This window comes from Acomys minous (assembly GCF_964271855.1).
Source record: "Acomys minous genome assembly, chromosome: 5".
In the NCBI taxonomy this organism is placed as follows: Eukaryota; Metazoa; Chordata; class Mammalia; order Rodentia; family Muridae; genus Acomys; species Acomys minous.
The window spans coordinates 124,892,898-124,907,607 of NC_140494.1; the positions used below are offsets into that span (position 1 = coordinate 124,892,898).

Consider the following 14,710-nt stretch of genomic DNA (forward strand, 5'->3'; position numbering starts at 1 on the left):
ATAAATAAAACAAAAATAGAAGTTGGGTAAACAGTTGTACCAATTTTTTCAAGTACCCCCACCTGCAGTTCAGGAGGCCAGGAGTCACAGGATACAATCTGGTGTTTAGATCTGACTTCATTACCAACCAAAACCACAGGGAGGACACTCATCACAGCATCAAACCCCCTTCAAGAACTTGCTAAGATGGGCTGGAGAGATGGCTCAGGGGTTAAAAGAGCACTGACTGCTCTTCCAGAGGTCCTGAGTTCAACTCCCAACAACCACACGGTGGGATCTGATGCCCTTTTCTGGATGCAGGTGTATATGCATATAGAGCACTCATCTATATAAAATAAATAAGTCTTAGACAGACAGACAGACATGCAGACACACACACACACACACACACACACACACACACACACACACACCCAGGGTAGGGGTTGGAGAAATTATCACAGTGGTTAAAAGCAATGCCTGCTCTTCTAGAGGACTTAAGTTCAATTCCCAGCACCCACATAGTGGCTCAAAAACTTCTTTATCTCTAGTTCCAGAGGATGCAACACCCTGTTCTCATCTCCAGTGATGCACGGCACCAGGCATGCATGTGGAGCAGACATACATATATGCAGACAACACACATTCACACAAAGTGTTTTGGAAGCCTTTATTTCCAGCACTTGGGAGGCAGAGGCAGAGGCAGGCACATCTGTGTGTTTGAGGCTAGCTTGGTCTGCAGAGTGAGTTTCAGGACAGCCAGGGCTATGCAGAGAATCCTCTTCAAAAACAAAGCCACACGGGCAAGGTGGCCAGCCTTTAATCCTATAGCCATAATTGTTTTATTTCCAACTTGTTACCTGTTCCCATATATAGTAAACATATAGTTTGTTTTGAGACAAGCTCTCTTGTAGTTGAGGTTGGCCTCAGCTCCCTGTAGCCAAGGATGACCTTGAATTCCTGACCCTGTTGCTACCACCTTCCAGGTAGACTACATGGGAGTGCCAGCACACCCAACTCAGTAAATTTGCTTTGGCTTGGTTTTTTATTTCTCATTTTCTGTATAGCCCTGGTTGTCCTTTGACTCGCTTTGTAGACCAGTCTGACCTTGAACTTTCAGTGGTCTGCCTGCCTCTGCCTCCTAAGTGCTGGGACTAAAGGCGTGTGCCACCACACCCAGCTAGTTTAGTAAATTTTTGTTTTTGTTTTTCGAGACTGGGTTTCTCTGTGTAATATCTCTGGCTATCCTAGAACTCACTTTGTAGACCAGGCTGGCCTCGAACTCACAGAGATCCACCTACTTTTGCCTCCCAAGTGCTGGGATTAAAAGCGTGTGCCACCACGCCTGGTACTTAGTAAAAATTTAATGGCATTTGCTAAGTGCTACCTACGTTTAGAGACGAGATTATAACTCATTCCCAGCTACTTTAAAGTCTAGTGTAGAAAACAGAAGCAGCAGCGTCGTCGCCCCCCCACCCCCACCCCATCCACCTTCCCGCTCTCTCAGAGCACAGAAAATAATTCTTTGTGTGCCTTTGCCTCTCTCCAGACCAGAGCTTTCCCACCAAGGGCTTATTAGTACCTTCTGGCAAAATAGAACTTTGTTTATTTTAAGAGTTTTCAATGTATGTGTCAATGCATCTGTGCATACATATCTGTGTGAGTCTGGGTCCGTGAGTGGTGGCTGGAAGAGGGCGTTACTGTCCTCTTTTGTCACTCTCCACATAGTTCCTCAACCTAGCTAGGTTGGAAGCTTCCGGTCTCCATCCTTCTCAGCGCTGCAGTCAGAAGTGTTGGGACGTCCAGCTTATTATGTGGGCATTCAAATCCAACTCTGGTTGTTGTTGTTGTTGTTTGTTGTCGTTGTCGATGTTGTTGTTGTTGTTGTTCTCCTTCTCCTTCTCCTTCTCCTTCTCCTTCTCCTTCTTCTTCTTCTTCTTCTTCTTCCTAGTATTAATATTGGTATTGGTATTAGTATTAGTATTAAAGATTTTATTTATTGGAGCTGGAGAGATGGCTCAGAGGTTAAGAGCACTGGCTGCTCTTCCAAAGGTCCTGAGTTCAATTCCCAGCAACCACATGGTGGCTCACAGCCATCTATGAGATCTGATGCCCTCTTCTGGTGGGTAGGTGTACCTGCAGGCAGTGCACTGTATAAATAATAAATAAATAAATCTTAAAAAAAAAAGACTTTATTTATTTTATGTGTGAGTGCTCCATCTGCATATGCACCTACAGGCCAGAAGAGGCCATCAGATTCCAGTATAGATGGTTGTGAGCCACCATGTAGGTGCTGGGAATTGGAACCCAGGACCTTTGGAAGAGTAGATCGTGCCCTGATCCGCTGAGCCGTCTCTCCAGCCCCCTAAACTTTGGTTCTTATGACTGTAGGAAGTGCAAAACCGTAACGTTTTTATGTGCTCTTCTGTGGAGTGAGGTGCTGTCACTCCCTCAGGTGGGGTGGGTGTTGGTCTTTGTTTGGTCTGGGAAAGGATGGTACGTAGGGGCTCTTCCGCCTTGCCTCTGCTGCCAGGAGATGTGCTCAGGGGTGAAGCCTAACGGCAGCTTTGGTAGGCTCAGAGCTACGAAGCTGCATGTGTAAAGGAGGCCTAGGATATGCAAGGGGTTCTCTGTGAGCCCTACCCCATGATCGAAGACCCTGTCCTTCCTGTCGACCCTGACCACTCTGTGTTCTCTGTCTCTAGGTCCGGACACTGTTTGTCAGCGGCCTCCCCGTGGATATTAAACCTAGAGAACTCTACCTGCTCTTCCGGCCGTTCAAGGTGAGTCAGGGTCCGGGAGCCCCCAGAGCCCAGGGACGAGGCTGAGCAGCAAGAACGAATCTCTGCTGTGGATTGAACTGCTGCTGCAGAAAGGTGCATGAGGAAGTGAGGTCACAGGTCTGGCTCGGTCTAGGGTGGCTCTGCTGAGTCTCATCTTTTGCCAGTTTCTTGGCCCTGCCGAACCTCTGTTTACTCATCTGTAAAGTGGAGACGGTGAGGAATTCTTGAGATTCATTGTAGTCTCTCCCCCTCCCCCCACCCCACCCCACCCCACCCCCCATTTGAAGCTGAGGAGACTGGATAAGTAACTTGCTCTCCAATTGCAAGTTAGTAGAGGCTCATGGGAGCGCCCGGGTTCTGTACCATGTGGTTCAGGACACAAAGACAGCAGGAACTCAGCATCCGCGTGGGGGTTGCCTTAGGAGGAGTGTGAGAATGTTTCGGGGATCGCGGTGGAAAGATGAGGTTGATACGGGAGACGGTGCTGGGTTAGCTCAGTAAGAAGTTCTGAGCCCCTGAAACGGCCACCTCTTTCCACAGGGCTATGAAGGGTCTCTGATCAAGCTCACCTCAAGACAGGTAATTTCTCTTCTATGGTTTTCCTCCCAGCCCAGGCTTACTGCTGGCACGGAACTGAAACCTTCGAAACCTTCCCCCTGCTGTTTGAAGGCGGCTGCAGACAGAGAGCCACTCCTCTCTGCCTTGACTCTGTCCTGACAGGGCGGCCTCCACAGCTCTCTCCTCTTTCCTAGCCAGCTGGGCCTTGTCAGCCTCCAGCATTCTGGAACCACAGATGGCCTGGCCCTAATGGCTGAAGACAGTAGAGATAGTAGCTGGGCTCTGAGCTACAGGATGCCAGAGCCTTGGGGGGGGGGGCACTAGGAGTCTGAAGTCAGAAGTTTTCAGCCTTATCTGCATGCATTTGCAAAGGCTTCTGGGGTGGTAGTTACAGCTCAGTGGTAGAGCACTCTCCTAACATGTGCCAGACCTAGGTGGTGTCTCCGGGCTGCTTTAGACTTAAAAAACAAAAACAAGCTGGGCGGTGGTGTTGCATGCCTTTAATCCCAGCACTTGGGAGGCGGAGGCAGGTGGATTGCTGTGAGTTCAAGGCCAGCCTGGTCTACAAAGTGAGTCCAGGACAGCCAAGGCTACACAGAGAAACCCTGTCTCGGAGAAAAAAACAAACAAGCAAAACCCACAGGAAAGTTGATATTAATGTGGCACATGGGGCAGTGCTGTATTGTCATCATCACACAGTGTGGTGCTCAGAAGGGTGTCTTAACTTAGATACGGAGGTTATGGGCAAGAGCTGTATTTCTTCTCTATTGACTAGGCAGCGGGTCAAATGGTGTTTCCAGTTAGGTAATTTTTATTTTTAATGTTCGTGATACTGAGGGCGGGGGTCGAGTTGAAGACTTGGACATACTAGGCAAGTGCTGGACCTGGGGATGCAGGGATGTGAGGCAGGGAGAGATGCAACGCTGTCCTTTTTTCCTTCCTCCTAGCCTGTTGGCTTTGTGATCTTTGACAGCCGGGCAGGAGCAGAAGCAGCCAAAAATGCATTGAATGTGAGTAGCTTGAGAAACAGGCCTCTCTCTGACCCACAGGCCTCTGCAGCAGTGGTTGCTCCCGTTGTGTCCACTGCTGGTAACAACAGCACAACACAACACACAACAGCTGGTCCCTTACTGCACGCCCGACAAACACGTGGATTCTTGTTTCCCTCCCATCCCGGGGCAGAACCTTTGGATGCCTGTTTGTGATGAATGCCATTATCCGTCAGCTCGGCAGCATTCGCTCTGCTGTAGCCCTGTGTGCTTGGTTCTGGGGCCCCTGCATTGACGGCAGCTGGTAGTGTGGGTCCTTGTATGAGTTTCTCTTCCTTTCCTCCCCATTTAGGGCATTCGATTTGATCCCGAGAACCCACAGACCCTGAGGCTAGAGTTTGCCAAAGCCAACACCAAGATGGCCAAGAGCAAGCTAATAGCGACACCAAATCCCACCAGTGTTCACCCTGCCCTAGGAGCGCATTTGATTGCACGGGACCCTTGTGAGTGGGGCTCCCACCTTCCTCCTTCTGCCCTTTGGCGTGGCCCAGGCCAGCAGGCTCCTGTTAAACTGCATATATTCAGGTCCTGAGGAAATCAGTCCCGTCTCCTTCTCTGGGGCTTTGTCTCACCCAATGCCACTGCCTTGAGACTTACCAGCTCTGCAGCCGTTTCTAGACTCAAGATAGATGGGGTCCTAGGCTAATAGGGGCACACAGTTTCCTTGAAGCCTTTTTGTGATTTCTCTTGTTACCTGTGGCCTGCGTGAGATATTCTAGAAATAGGGTATTCACCATGCCAACCAAGGTCACAGGGCTTCTTCTTTCCCTGGTCTGGAGGAAGGGGAGCTATGGTTCAGTTATGGTGCTGGGTCCCTTCTGTTTGGAAGAGGTTGGTGGGAGGGAAGACCAGCGTTCTGACTATGGAGGCTGTTGTCTCCTGTTGTAGATGACCTGATGGGGGCTGCTCTGATCCCTGCATCCCCAGAGGCCTGGACCCCTTACCCTCTCTACACCACAGAGCTGACCCCAGCCATTTCACATACTACGTTCACCTACCCAGCTGCCACTGCTGCCGCCGCCGCTCTACATGCTCAGGTAAGCCACTTTGGGTGGAGTAGAAGGCTCAAGACGGACAGATAAGCCGAGTCTGCCTACCTTGGCATAGGCTGCTCTTGGTCCTGGGACGACAGCAGCAGGACTGTTACCTTCTTCCAGGATTGGTAGCTCAGGTCTGTAATCTTAGGATTTAGGAAACTGAGGCAAGAGGACGGATGGGATTTTTGAAGACAGCCTGAGCTAAAATGTGAGACTTGGTGTCTTTAAAAATAACCACAACTGTTGACTGTTGTCTTCCCGGATTATTTGGAAGCTGAGTCCTTGGGAATCTTCATGTTAGGAGGAGGAACCCGGGACATGCAGGCAGGTCTACTCTTCCTGTGTTTATGAACTTTACCAAGCTTTTAAAGGTTTCCATGCCTCAGTTGCTACTCTGGAAAACTAGAATAAAATATACTGTGCCTTTGAGTTGTTCAGAGTTGAACAGTAAACATAATGAAGGCAGAACTTTGCCTGTATACGTTAGGGCTCCTGTTTAATTACGTTTGTGTGTGTGTGTCCTGTGTGCAGAGATGATAAGACAAATTTTGGGAATCGCTTCTCTAGTATGTGGGTTGTAGGACTCAAACTCAGGTCATCTGCTTGGCAGCAAGTGCCTTTACCACCGAGCCATCTTGTCGGCAGCCCTGTCTTCTGGTGGATTTTGTTAGTTTAATTATTTTATTTTGTTGGTAGAATTATTTATTTAGTTTTTTTTTTTTTTTTTTAAATCGGGGTAGGATAGAGCAACTCATGTAACCCAGGCTGGGATTACAAGCATTCGACACTATTCTGGACTTTGTTTTGTTTGAGACAGTCTTGCTATGTAGGCCAGGCTGACCTTGAACTGTTGGTAAACCTCAGCCTCCCAAGTGCTGGGATTACAGGTTTGGGGAATAGGCACTGGGACAGAAAAAAGAGAGGGGCTGTTTGTAGGGGGCACTGCCAAGCATCCACAGGAGGGAAGTCAGGGCAACTTGAGCCTACCCCAGCCTCTGATCAGACAAGTCACCAAAAGCAGAGCCTTGAAGTGGCCGTCCAGCATGGGGTGTCCTTTACTATCCAGAAAGAAGTACTTGGAGGTGGCTCTTTGGTCCTGATCTGGGCAGTAGAAAGGGAAATGTGGGGAACAGACAGGAAAAGCTTGGGAGGGAGAGTTCACAGGAAGCAGAACTGGGCACTTTGCCTGGGATCTGGATACACATCCATCTCTTAAGTCTTTTGAGGGACTTGTTGACACCGAGACTGTCTTAGCCCCCACCTGGAAAATTCAGGTCAGGTGCTGCTATCTTAGCAGGTTTACCTCAGCAGGGAGGTCTTTCAGGCAGGTTTTGATTGTACTGTGCCAAACTGTACTTAAACATGGTGCTTTCTCCAACTGAGTAACCTGGGTAGCCCGACATCTTCCGGAGGGGAAGGTTTGGGTATTAACACTGCACTGGAGTAGGAGCCGGGAAGCCTGTTCTGTGTGTGTGCCCGGAAGGCCTGGGTGCTTTAGGCTAAGCTGGTAGCTTTAAATCCAGGAACAGCGCAAGGTTGCCATCTTGCTGGGCACCTGTGATCCCAGCTCTGCCACCAGTTAGGTAGCAACTCTTCACCTTTGGGCTCACGTGTGCCGGGTCAGGTACGAGGAGTCAGTGACAGTGGGTTTGAACCTAGGTGAGGCTCCTCTGCTCTGCTAGCTGGGAGTGGTGCCCTGCTCCTGGTCCCTGAACTCTGTGTTGTCTCCTGTCCTATGGGCCCCTTCCCAGCTTCCATTACTCAACCTCTGTGTGACCTTTGACAAGTTGCTTAACTTTAAATCTCTCCATTTCCTTGTGAAATGGTGAAAATTGTACTTACTCAAAGATCTCCCCCCCCCCCCCCCACATATGTTTGGTTTGAGGGGGTGGGTTGTTTTTGGTTTGGTTTGGTTTTGTGATCAGGTATTCCAGGCTGGATAGATCAATTGATCTTTCTTTATTTTTGTTCTTCTTGGACTCACTTTGTAGACCAGGCTGGCCTTGAACTCACAGAGATCTGCCTGTCTCTGCCTCCCTGAGTGCTGGGATTTGTGCTCTGTGATTTGTTTGTTTGTTTGTTTGTTTGTTTGTTTGAGATGGGGTCTCATGAAGCCTAGGATGGCCTGATCTCCTGATCTGCCCCTTTCTTGGGGTGCTCGGATAACTGGTATTCTACCACACCCAGCTTTTGTTGGAGCTGTCAGCATAAGTAAAGTACTGCGGAGGCGCCAGCATTTGTGATTGCTGAGGCAGATAGATGTCTGAGGTCTGGAGTAGCCGAGATGCTGCCTTCTGGCCTTCATGGCGTTGGGGAGGAGGCCTCCCTGAAGCTCACCCTGGTGTATTTTGGAGGCAGACTAATGACTGAACAACAGCCTTTAGTTCTGACCTTGTTTTTCTCGCTGACTGGATACCCAGCAGTAAAAGATGCCATGAGGACCAGATGTGATAATAGGCAAACAAACATATTCCCTGTAGTGATATTTTGTTTTTCCTTTTTAAGAACTCCGCCCCATTTTGCTCCATGACAGTACTGTACCAGAAGTGGAGGTTGGAAGTGTCTAAATAAGGAAGTGGACGCTTTGAGCCTAAGGGAGAGGTCCTGACCTAGAGGACCAGGGGTGGGGGTTGGGGGGGGGAGCAAGGAGGTGACCTCAAGAAAGGTAGTGGGTGAAAAAATAAAAGGCAAGAAGGTTTGTGAACTAATCTCCATTCTTGCTCTCAACACCCCACCCCACCCTCCGTCAGGTGCATCCTGGCTTTCATAGCCCTGTGGCTGCACAGCCCAGACCTGCAGGAGGGGCCCTGAGGGGAGTTCTGTGATGCTCTTCTCCCGAGGCAGGCGCTGTGGCCTCTGCCTGTAACCCCAGCATCAGGAAGGTGGATGCAGGAGGGTCAGGGGTTCGGGTAGATTTGAAGCCAGTGTATGCGTCATTGAAACTTTTTCTCAACAACAAAACTTTCCCTGTAAGCAGTGAGGCATGAAAGCAGGTGGGACCACAAGGACACAAATTGCCTTGCATGTTTTCTTCTGTGTGTAATGGGGCTCTTAGCAGTTGAAAACTCAGGATTTAAAAAAAGAATTTAATAATAAAAAAAACTATACATATACACATACACACATACACACACACATACATTTAGGGAAAAACTCAAAAAGAATGGGTTTCTCTTAACTTTGGCTTATCCTATTCCAAGGAACAGCCCTTCACCCCCCAAAGAAAAAACCTTAAACTCACCGCAGTCCTACCTCTGCTTCAGTGTTGGAATTACAGACTTGCTATCATGCCCGGTGACTGCTGAGGGCCGGGTAAGATGGCTCAGTAGGGTTAAGGTGCTTGTGGCCAAGCATGGTGACCTGAATTTGGTCTCTGAAACCCACAGAAAGGTGAAAGGAGAGAACTGATTCTACTTGTGCATTGGCACATGAGCCCAGTAAATGAATAAATTCTTGAATAAACAAATTCTTTTTTTTTTTTTTTTTTTTTTTGGCGGGGGGGGGGGGGGGGAGACAGGGTCTCTCTGTGTTATCTTGGCTGACCTAGACTCGCTTTGTAGACCAGGCTGGCCTCGAACTCACAGTGATCCGCCTGCCTCTGCCTCTGCCTCCCGAGTGCTGGGATTAAAGGCGTGCACCCCCATGCCCGGCAACAAATTTTTTCTTTTTAAGACTTATTTATTTTGTATACAGTGTTATGCCTACATGCACACCAGAAGAGGATATCAGATCTCATTATAAATGGTTGTGGGCCACCATGTGGTTGCTGGGAATTGAACTCAGGACCTTTGGAAGAGCAGCCAGCCACTGCTCATAACCTCTGGGCCATCTCTCCAGCCCAGCCCCTCTTTTGGCTTTTTGAGACTAAAGTTCCATGCGCCCAGGGCCAGCCTTGAACAACTCTTCCTTAATTCTTTTTCCTCTACCACCTGAATTCTATACAAGAGTGACTCCCATGCCCAGCTGGAGCTTAAATCTTAGGACAATTGGTTTTACACACCAGTAACTAGATTTATGCCTAGTTGCCTGGCTGGCACAGCATTGTATAAATGCGCCTGCTCCTGACAAGTGTCAAAGAAATCATTGAGAGCCGGTGATGGTGGCACATACCTTTAATCCCAGGACTTGGAGGCAGAGGCAGGTGGATTGCTGTGAGTTTGAAGCCAGCCTGGTCTACAAAGTGAGTCCAGGACAGCCAGGGCTACACAGAGAAATCCTATCTCGGGTGTGTGTGTGTTGGGGGGGGGGTCTGGGCACCTGAGGAGTAAGTATGGGGGAGACTTTCAAGCAGCCTTCTGAGGCCTCTGCTTCCCTGTGTGGAAGGCTTCCATTTAGTCCCATTTGTCTGGTCCCATGGACTCCCAGCCAGCTGGTTGTTTTGTGGCTGTTCCAGCTGGGTGAAGGGTTTAAGGCAGGGCCCATGAAGAGATTCTGAGCTTGCTGGAGCCCTGAGCGTGTACGGGAGCTGTGGCTTCTTCCTCTTGTATCCTTGCTTGTGAGTAGGTTCTTGTGTCTAGCTCAGCATCCAGCTAAATGCCCCGGCCCAGCAGAGGGCCAGAGGAACTTCTGCTGTCAGCCAGGAGAAAGAAGACCCTGTCCTGCTATGTGCTAGATATGTGATCAGCCCCTAACTTCTCGTCACCATCCATCCTGGGAGGGTGTGATGGGCCAAATGGTGCGCTCTACAGGTAGCACCTCAAGTTGGGAGGGGCACAGGAGCAAGTTCCCTCAGCCTAGAGGGCCTGGCATTGGTCATAAGCCTCTCTGCTTACCCAAGAGGCAGGAATCACATGCCGCTAAGTGGGCCAACTGGGTCGGCCTGCTACAGCTTCATGTGTGCTGTCTGAATGCCCAGCTTCTAACTCATCCTCTACAGTGGCTCTTAAGTACCACCCCGTTCTTTCCTAAGGGAACTCAAGGCTCCCCCGATGCTCAGCCTCCACCTCCCCCCAGGCAGCTTTGCATCAGGCTGGGGCTGGCCTGCTGTTCCTTTGCTATGTGTAGCTGGGGCAGGTGCCTTCCCTTGAAGCCAGTGTCTGGCAGCAGCTCAGCTGTCCCTGCCAGATTTCTAGCTTACAGAGAGGGATATGTTCCATTTTATTCACCAGTCTCTGGGAATCCAACTTTGAGGCCTTCTGTGAAGCTATCACTTGCCTGAGGGATCAGCAGGGGTTTTGAGTCTCAGAGGAATTTATGGGCCTTGTAAGGAAAGTGTTAGAAAGAAAGGAAAAAATGGCTGCATTGAAGAATTGCCAGGACCTGTGTGGAGACCCACTCCTTGGAAGACCACACTGGTTTTGGTGTTTAGTGTATCTTACTTTCTGTCTCGCTTGCACTTTACAGCCATGTTTGTTCTGTAGCTAGATTTAAGAACATATCCAGAGCTGGGTGCAATGGAGCACACCTGTAATCCCAGCAACCCAGCATTTGGAAGGCAGAGACAGGCAGATCTCTGTAAGTTCGAGGCCAGCCTGGTCTACAAAGGTAGTCCAGGACAGCCAAGGCTGTTACATAGAGAGAGACCCTGTCTCAAAACAAACACACACACACACACACACACACACACACACACACACACACACACCAAAAAACGAAGAAGAGGAGGAGGAAGAGAAACAGCACGAAATGTGTCAAGCTCATTCTCCTGTTAAGAATTTTCCAGGTAGGGCATCATTGCTTGCAGAGTGCTCAGTCCTCAGCACTGCGTAAAACAAGCACGTTTGCTCACTCCTGTAACCGCAGCGCTCTAGAAGTGGAGGCAAGAGGATCAGAAATTCAAAGTCATTCTTAATTATGTGGAGAGTCAGGCCACCCTGGGATTCGTGAGATCCTGCCTCCAAACAGACACAAGGAGATGGCTCGGCAGGTAGAGTCTGATAACTGAGCTTAATCCCAGGAGGCCATGGTTGGAAAGAGAGGACCAACTCCCCACAAGTTATGCTATAACACCATGTGTGGCAGAACATGCCTGATGTGCACACACGAAATAAGTGTATTTTAAAAAGTGGGGTGCAGGGCTGGAGAGAGATGGCTCTGAGGTTAAGAAGCACTTCCAGAGGTCCTGAGTTCAGTTCCCAGCAACTGCGTGGTGGCTCACAACCATCTATAATGAGATGTGGTGCCCTCTTCTGGCCTGCAGGAGTACATGCAGGCAGGACACTGTATACACAGTAAATAAATAAATAAATACATCTTTTAAAGAAAAGAAAAGTGGGGTCCAGGTGTTGACATGTCCTCCTCCTGGGACTATAACCTGCAGAAGGATGTGGGCCAGGTGGTGTTTTCTCGTTCTCAGGAGAAGGAAGGTGATGCTTAAGAGATGAGTAGCTGACCCTGGCTCTACCAAGCGACAGCCTGGACAGCCACAGGACTCTGATCGGACTGAGGTGAGGAGCAGCCTGGGAAGTGTGTCCTGACAGTGGCTTCTCTTGCAGGTGCGCTGGTACCCCTCCTCTGATACCACCCAGCAAGGATGGAAGTACCGCCAGTTCTGTTAACTCCTCAGTAAGTGCTGGCGCTGTGGGTCCGTGTCCTTGATGGGCACCTGGCTGCCTCATCCTTTCTGTCCTACTGTTAGCCTGCATCCCCCCTGTGCAGCCTCCGTAGCCAATGCCCCTTCCACTGTGCTCATGGCTGCATCTCTTCCCTCCCTGTAGGTCTTGTCTGTCACCCTGGAGTTGGTCCTGGGTTGTGTGGGGCCAAAGCAGGGCTCTGCCCTCACTGCCGCCTGAGGCCCGCGCAGAACTGCTGCTCCCTTCTAGACACTGTGAATCTGAAGCCTGACTCAGTGGATGGCTCTTGCTCTCTTTTTCCTCGTTTCTTCAGGGCCTTCCAGGAGGTTCGGGATCCTCGTTTCTTCCGGGCCTCCCAGGAGGTTCGTGAGGCCTTCTTACTGGGATATTGGCCCAGCGTGCAGGCCTCATTGGGACCCAGCACACACAGCCTGACCTCCTGCTCAAACTTGTTTGTGTAGCTCCCCATCAAGGAAGAGGGACGTTTAGTTTTGCATGTTTATGAATTGTGACACTTAGAACTTGTGCGTATGTGTGTACAGTTTGTTCCCACACTGTCGCCATAGCAACAGGTCTTGGCACTGGAGGCTTGTCAACCCTAATCCCCCTCTCCACTCCCGAACTCCTACACTACCCTGCTTCAGGGGGTCCTGAGTCTTGTGGCTCAGGCCCTAACACACACACACACACACACACACACACACACACACACACACACACACACACACACACACACCTCACTTGCAGACTCCGTCCTCATCCAGCAGCAGATCCACAGCCTCTCTGACTTTCACTTCAGATCAGAGTTCTGCATCGTCTCCTTCTCCAGGGGACCGGTAAGTGTAAGAAGACTTCGCTGTGCTTCCTCCCCACCCCCTCACACAACCCCCCCACACGCCGGTGCACCCCACCCTGCCACTGCTCCTCATTCTTCCTGAATTTCGAAACCAACCAAAATGTGGAAAGTATTTTTGTACCCTATGTAACAAAATATTTATGGATCATAAAGGGTTTTTCATGTGTTTACCATTAATTATTGAAGAGAGCTTGTTCAGCCTGTCAGATAAGTTTAGTGTTGAGTTTGAAGCGCGCAGAAAGAAAGGGTTTCTGTTCTTTAGCAATCGGCTATGTCAGGCATTGGTCTAAGAAGAATGAGATGAAGGATAAATTGTGCAATTCTGTTTTATTTTACGAGCATGTCCGTGCTTTACCTATAACCTCAGCTCGGATGTCTGGCCGCTTCGGGCGTGGGTGATGTCCGGAGGTGGCTGTTGTAATTGCTGACCCTGTGAGAATGTGACACTGGATCATAAAATGAGATGCAAAATAAAAACCTGAAGTGACTGAGCTCTGATTTGTGCTTCCGTATTCCATGGGATGCAGCCTGCCCTGCCGAGGGAAGCCTGAAACAGTCCTGGCCCGGTGACTGTCTGGGTGGTGACACCTCAGAGTTGCTGCTGTGTTCCTGCCTTCTGTGCTTAGCTGAGGAGCCAGTCCCAGAGTCGGGAGTGACCTGCACCAAGGTCGTACAGGTGCCCGCCCTCCACCATCCCATCCTGTAGGATGAGAGTCCTCCTTGGTCAGGGTAGAGAGCCCTGACTGCGTGCAGGGGCCTCAGGGTGCCTTTGCTCACCTTCGCCCTTCCCACCCTGAGGTCTTCCCGAGTCCTCTGGTAAGAAAAGGCTGAAGTTGGTGTGCTGGGTGCCCCCTAGAGGCTGGCCTGTGGGGACATGGGGTCCACAAACCTTGCCCATGCAGTTAGCTGTGGACTGCTGCTGATTCCTGGGAGGAGAACAGGAGGTCCCCAAGCCTGGGGTGTGCTGAGAGCCTGGGATGGCATGAACAGGGAGGTTCGGATGCCCATTCTGACTTGTGCATTCTCAGTTTAATACGAGAAGTGGCCTGAAACCCTTTCCAGCTCCTGGGGGCCTGGAGTTCTGACCTGTTTGCTTTTTTGCCCACCCTGGTCCTGGGGGGCAGGGCCAGTAGACAGCCTGCCTCCTACTGGTTCCCTCTGAGCAAAGCAGCGGAGGTTGTGGCCAGCTTGATGACTCTGGCACCTCACCCCTTCTCTTGAGTGGCTTGGGTCTAGGGTGTTAACTGCTGACAGATGTGTCAGGAGTGACATGCATCTAGGTACTGAGTGGTTTAGGAGGGGCCCAGGCAAGCACAGAATTTGGAGTAACTTGGTGGGCAGGTTACCTGGACACCAGAGGGAAACTCAGGAGAGGACATACTTGCATAACTTGTTTCAGGAATGGAAGGAATTGGCTCTTTCTTGCCTGGGACCCTTCACTGGTGTGTGGTCTTGCCAAGCAAGCATAGGCCTTCCAGTCTGCAGTTCCTTCTAACACAGAAAAAGCTGTTATGTGCTTGACAGCCTCTCCTGGGGCCAAGCCATGGCCTGACCTACTTCAGCTGTGTCGGGATCCACTGGGTCTTCCCGAGGTACTGAATTATTTACCTGGGGCGCATGGGTCTTTCTGAGAGGGGCAGAGGAGGCTACTCCATAATTGAAAGGCCCCTGTGCGTGTAGCTTCCGCGGAGGAGGGGTGAACCTCCTTCACACTTTATTGAGCAGGGCCCAGGCTTTGGTCTGAGAAGAGGAAGGGAGGTCCTGTAGCCTTTCCAACTAGAGCTTTGCTGGGGCGGGGCCTCTGCAGAAAGGCCTCCAAGGACAGTCACATCTGGACTGAGCTCGAGGTGACAAGCGGAGCCACCCGTTCCTAAGGAGCTGCCTGGCAAGGGCATGCATGGTAAAGCTGATTCAGAAACAGCCTTGCCCAGAACGC

At 50.4% G+C, this 14,710-nt stretch overlaps 1 protein-coding gene across 4 annotated transcripts in view; it reads left to right on the top strand.

Moving 5' to 3' along the window:
• Window positions 1-13,265, top strand: part of RBPMS2 (RNA binding protein, mRNA processing factor 2) — a 34,689-nt gene extending 21,424 nt beyond the window's left edge. For 3 of the 4 annotated variants that reach the window (XM_084782409.1, XM_084782408.1, XM_084782407.1), the window contains 7 exons: window positions 2,685-2,762; window positions 3,303-3,341; window positions 4,268-4,330; window positions 4,662-4,812; window positions 5,258-5,406; window positions 11,841-11,910; window positions 12,063-13,265. In XM_084782409.1, coding sequence (XP_084638535.1) covers window positions 2,685-2,762; window positions 3,303-3,341; window positions 4,268-4,330; window positions 4,662-4,812; window positions 5,258-5,406; window positions 11,841-11,903 — 543 coding nt within the window. In that variant the 3' untranslated portion in view covers window positions 11,904-11,910; window positions 12,063-13,265. The remainder of the gene's footprint in view (window positions 1-2,684; window positions 2,763-3,302; window positions 3,342-4,267; window positions 4,331-4,661; window positions 4,813-5,257; window positions 5,407-11,840; window positions 11,911-12,062) is intronic. The other variant, XR_014779383.1, reaches the window with a different exon arrangement.
• Window positions 13,266-14,710: the final 1,445 nt, after the last annotated feature.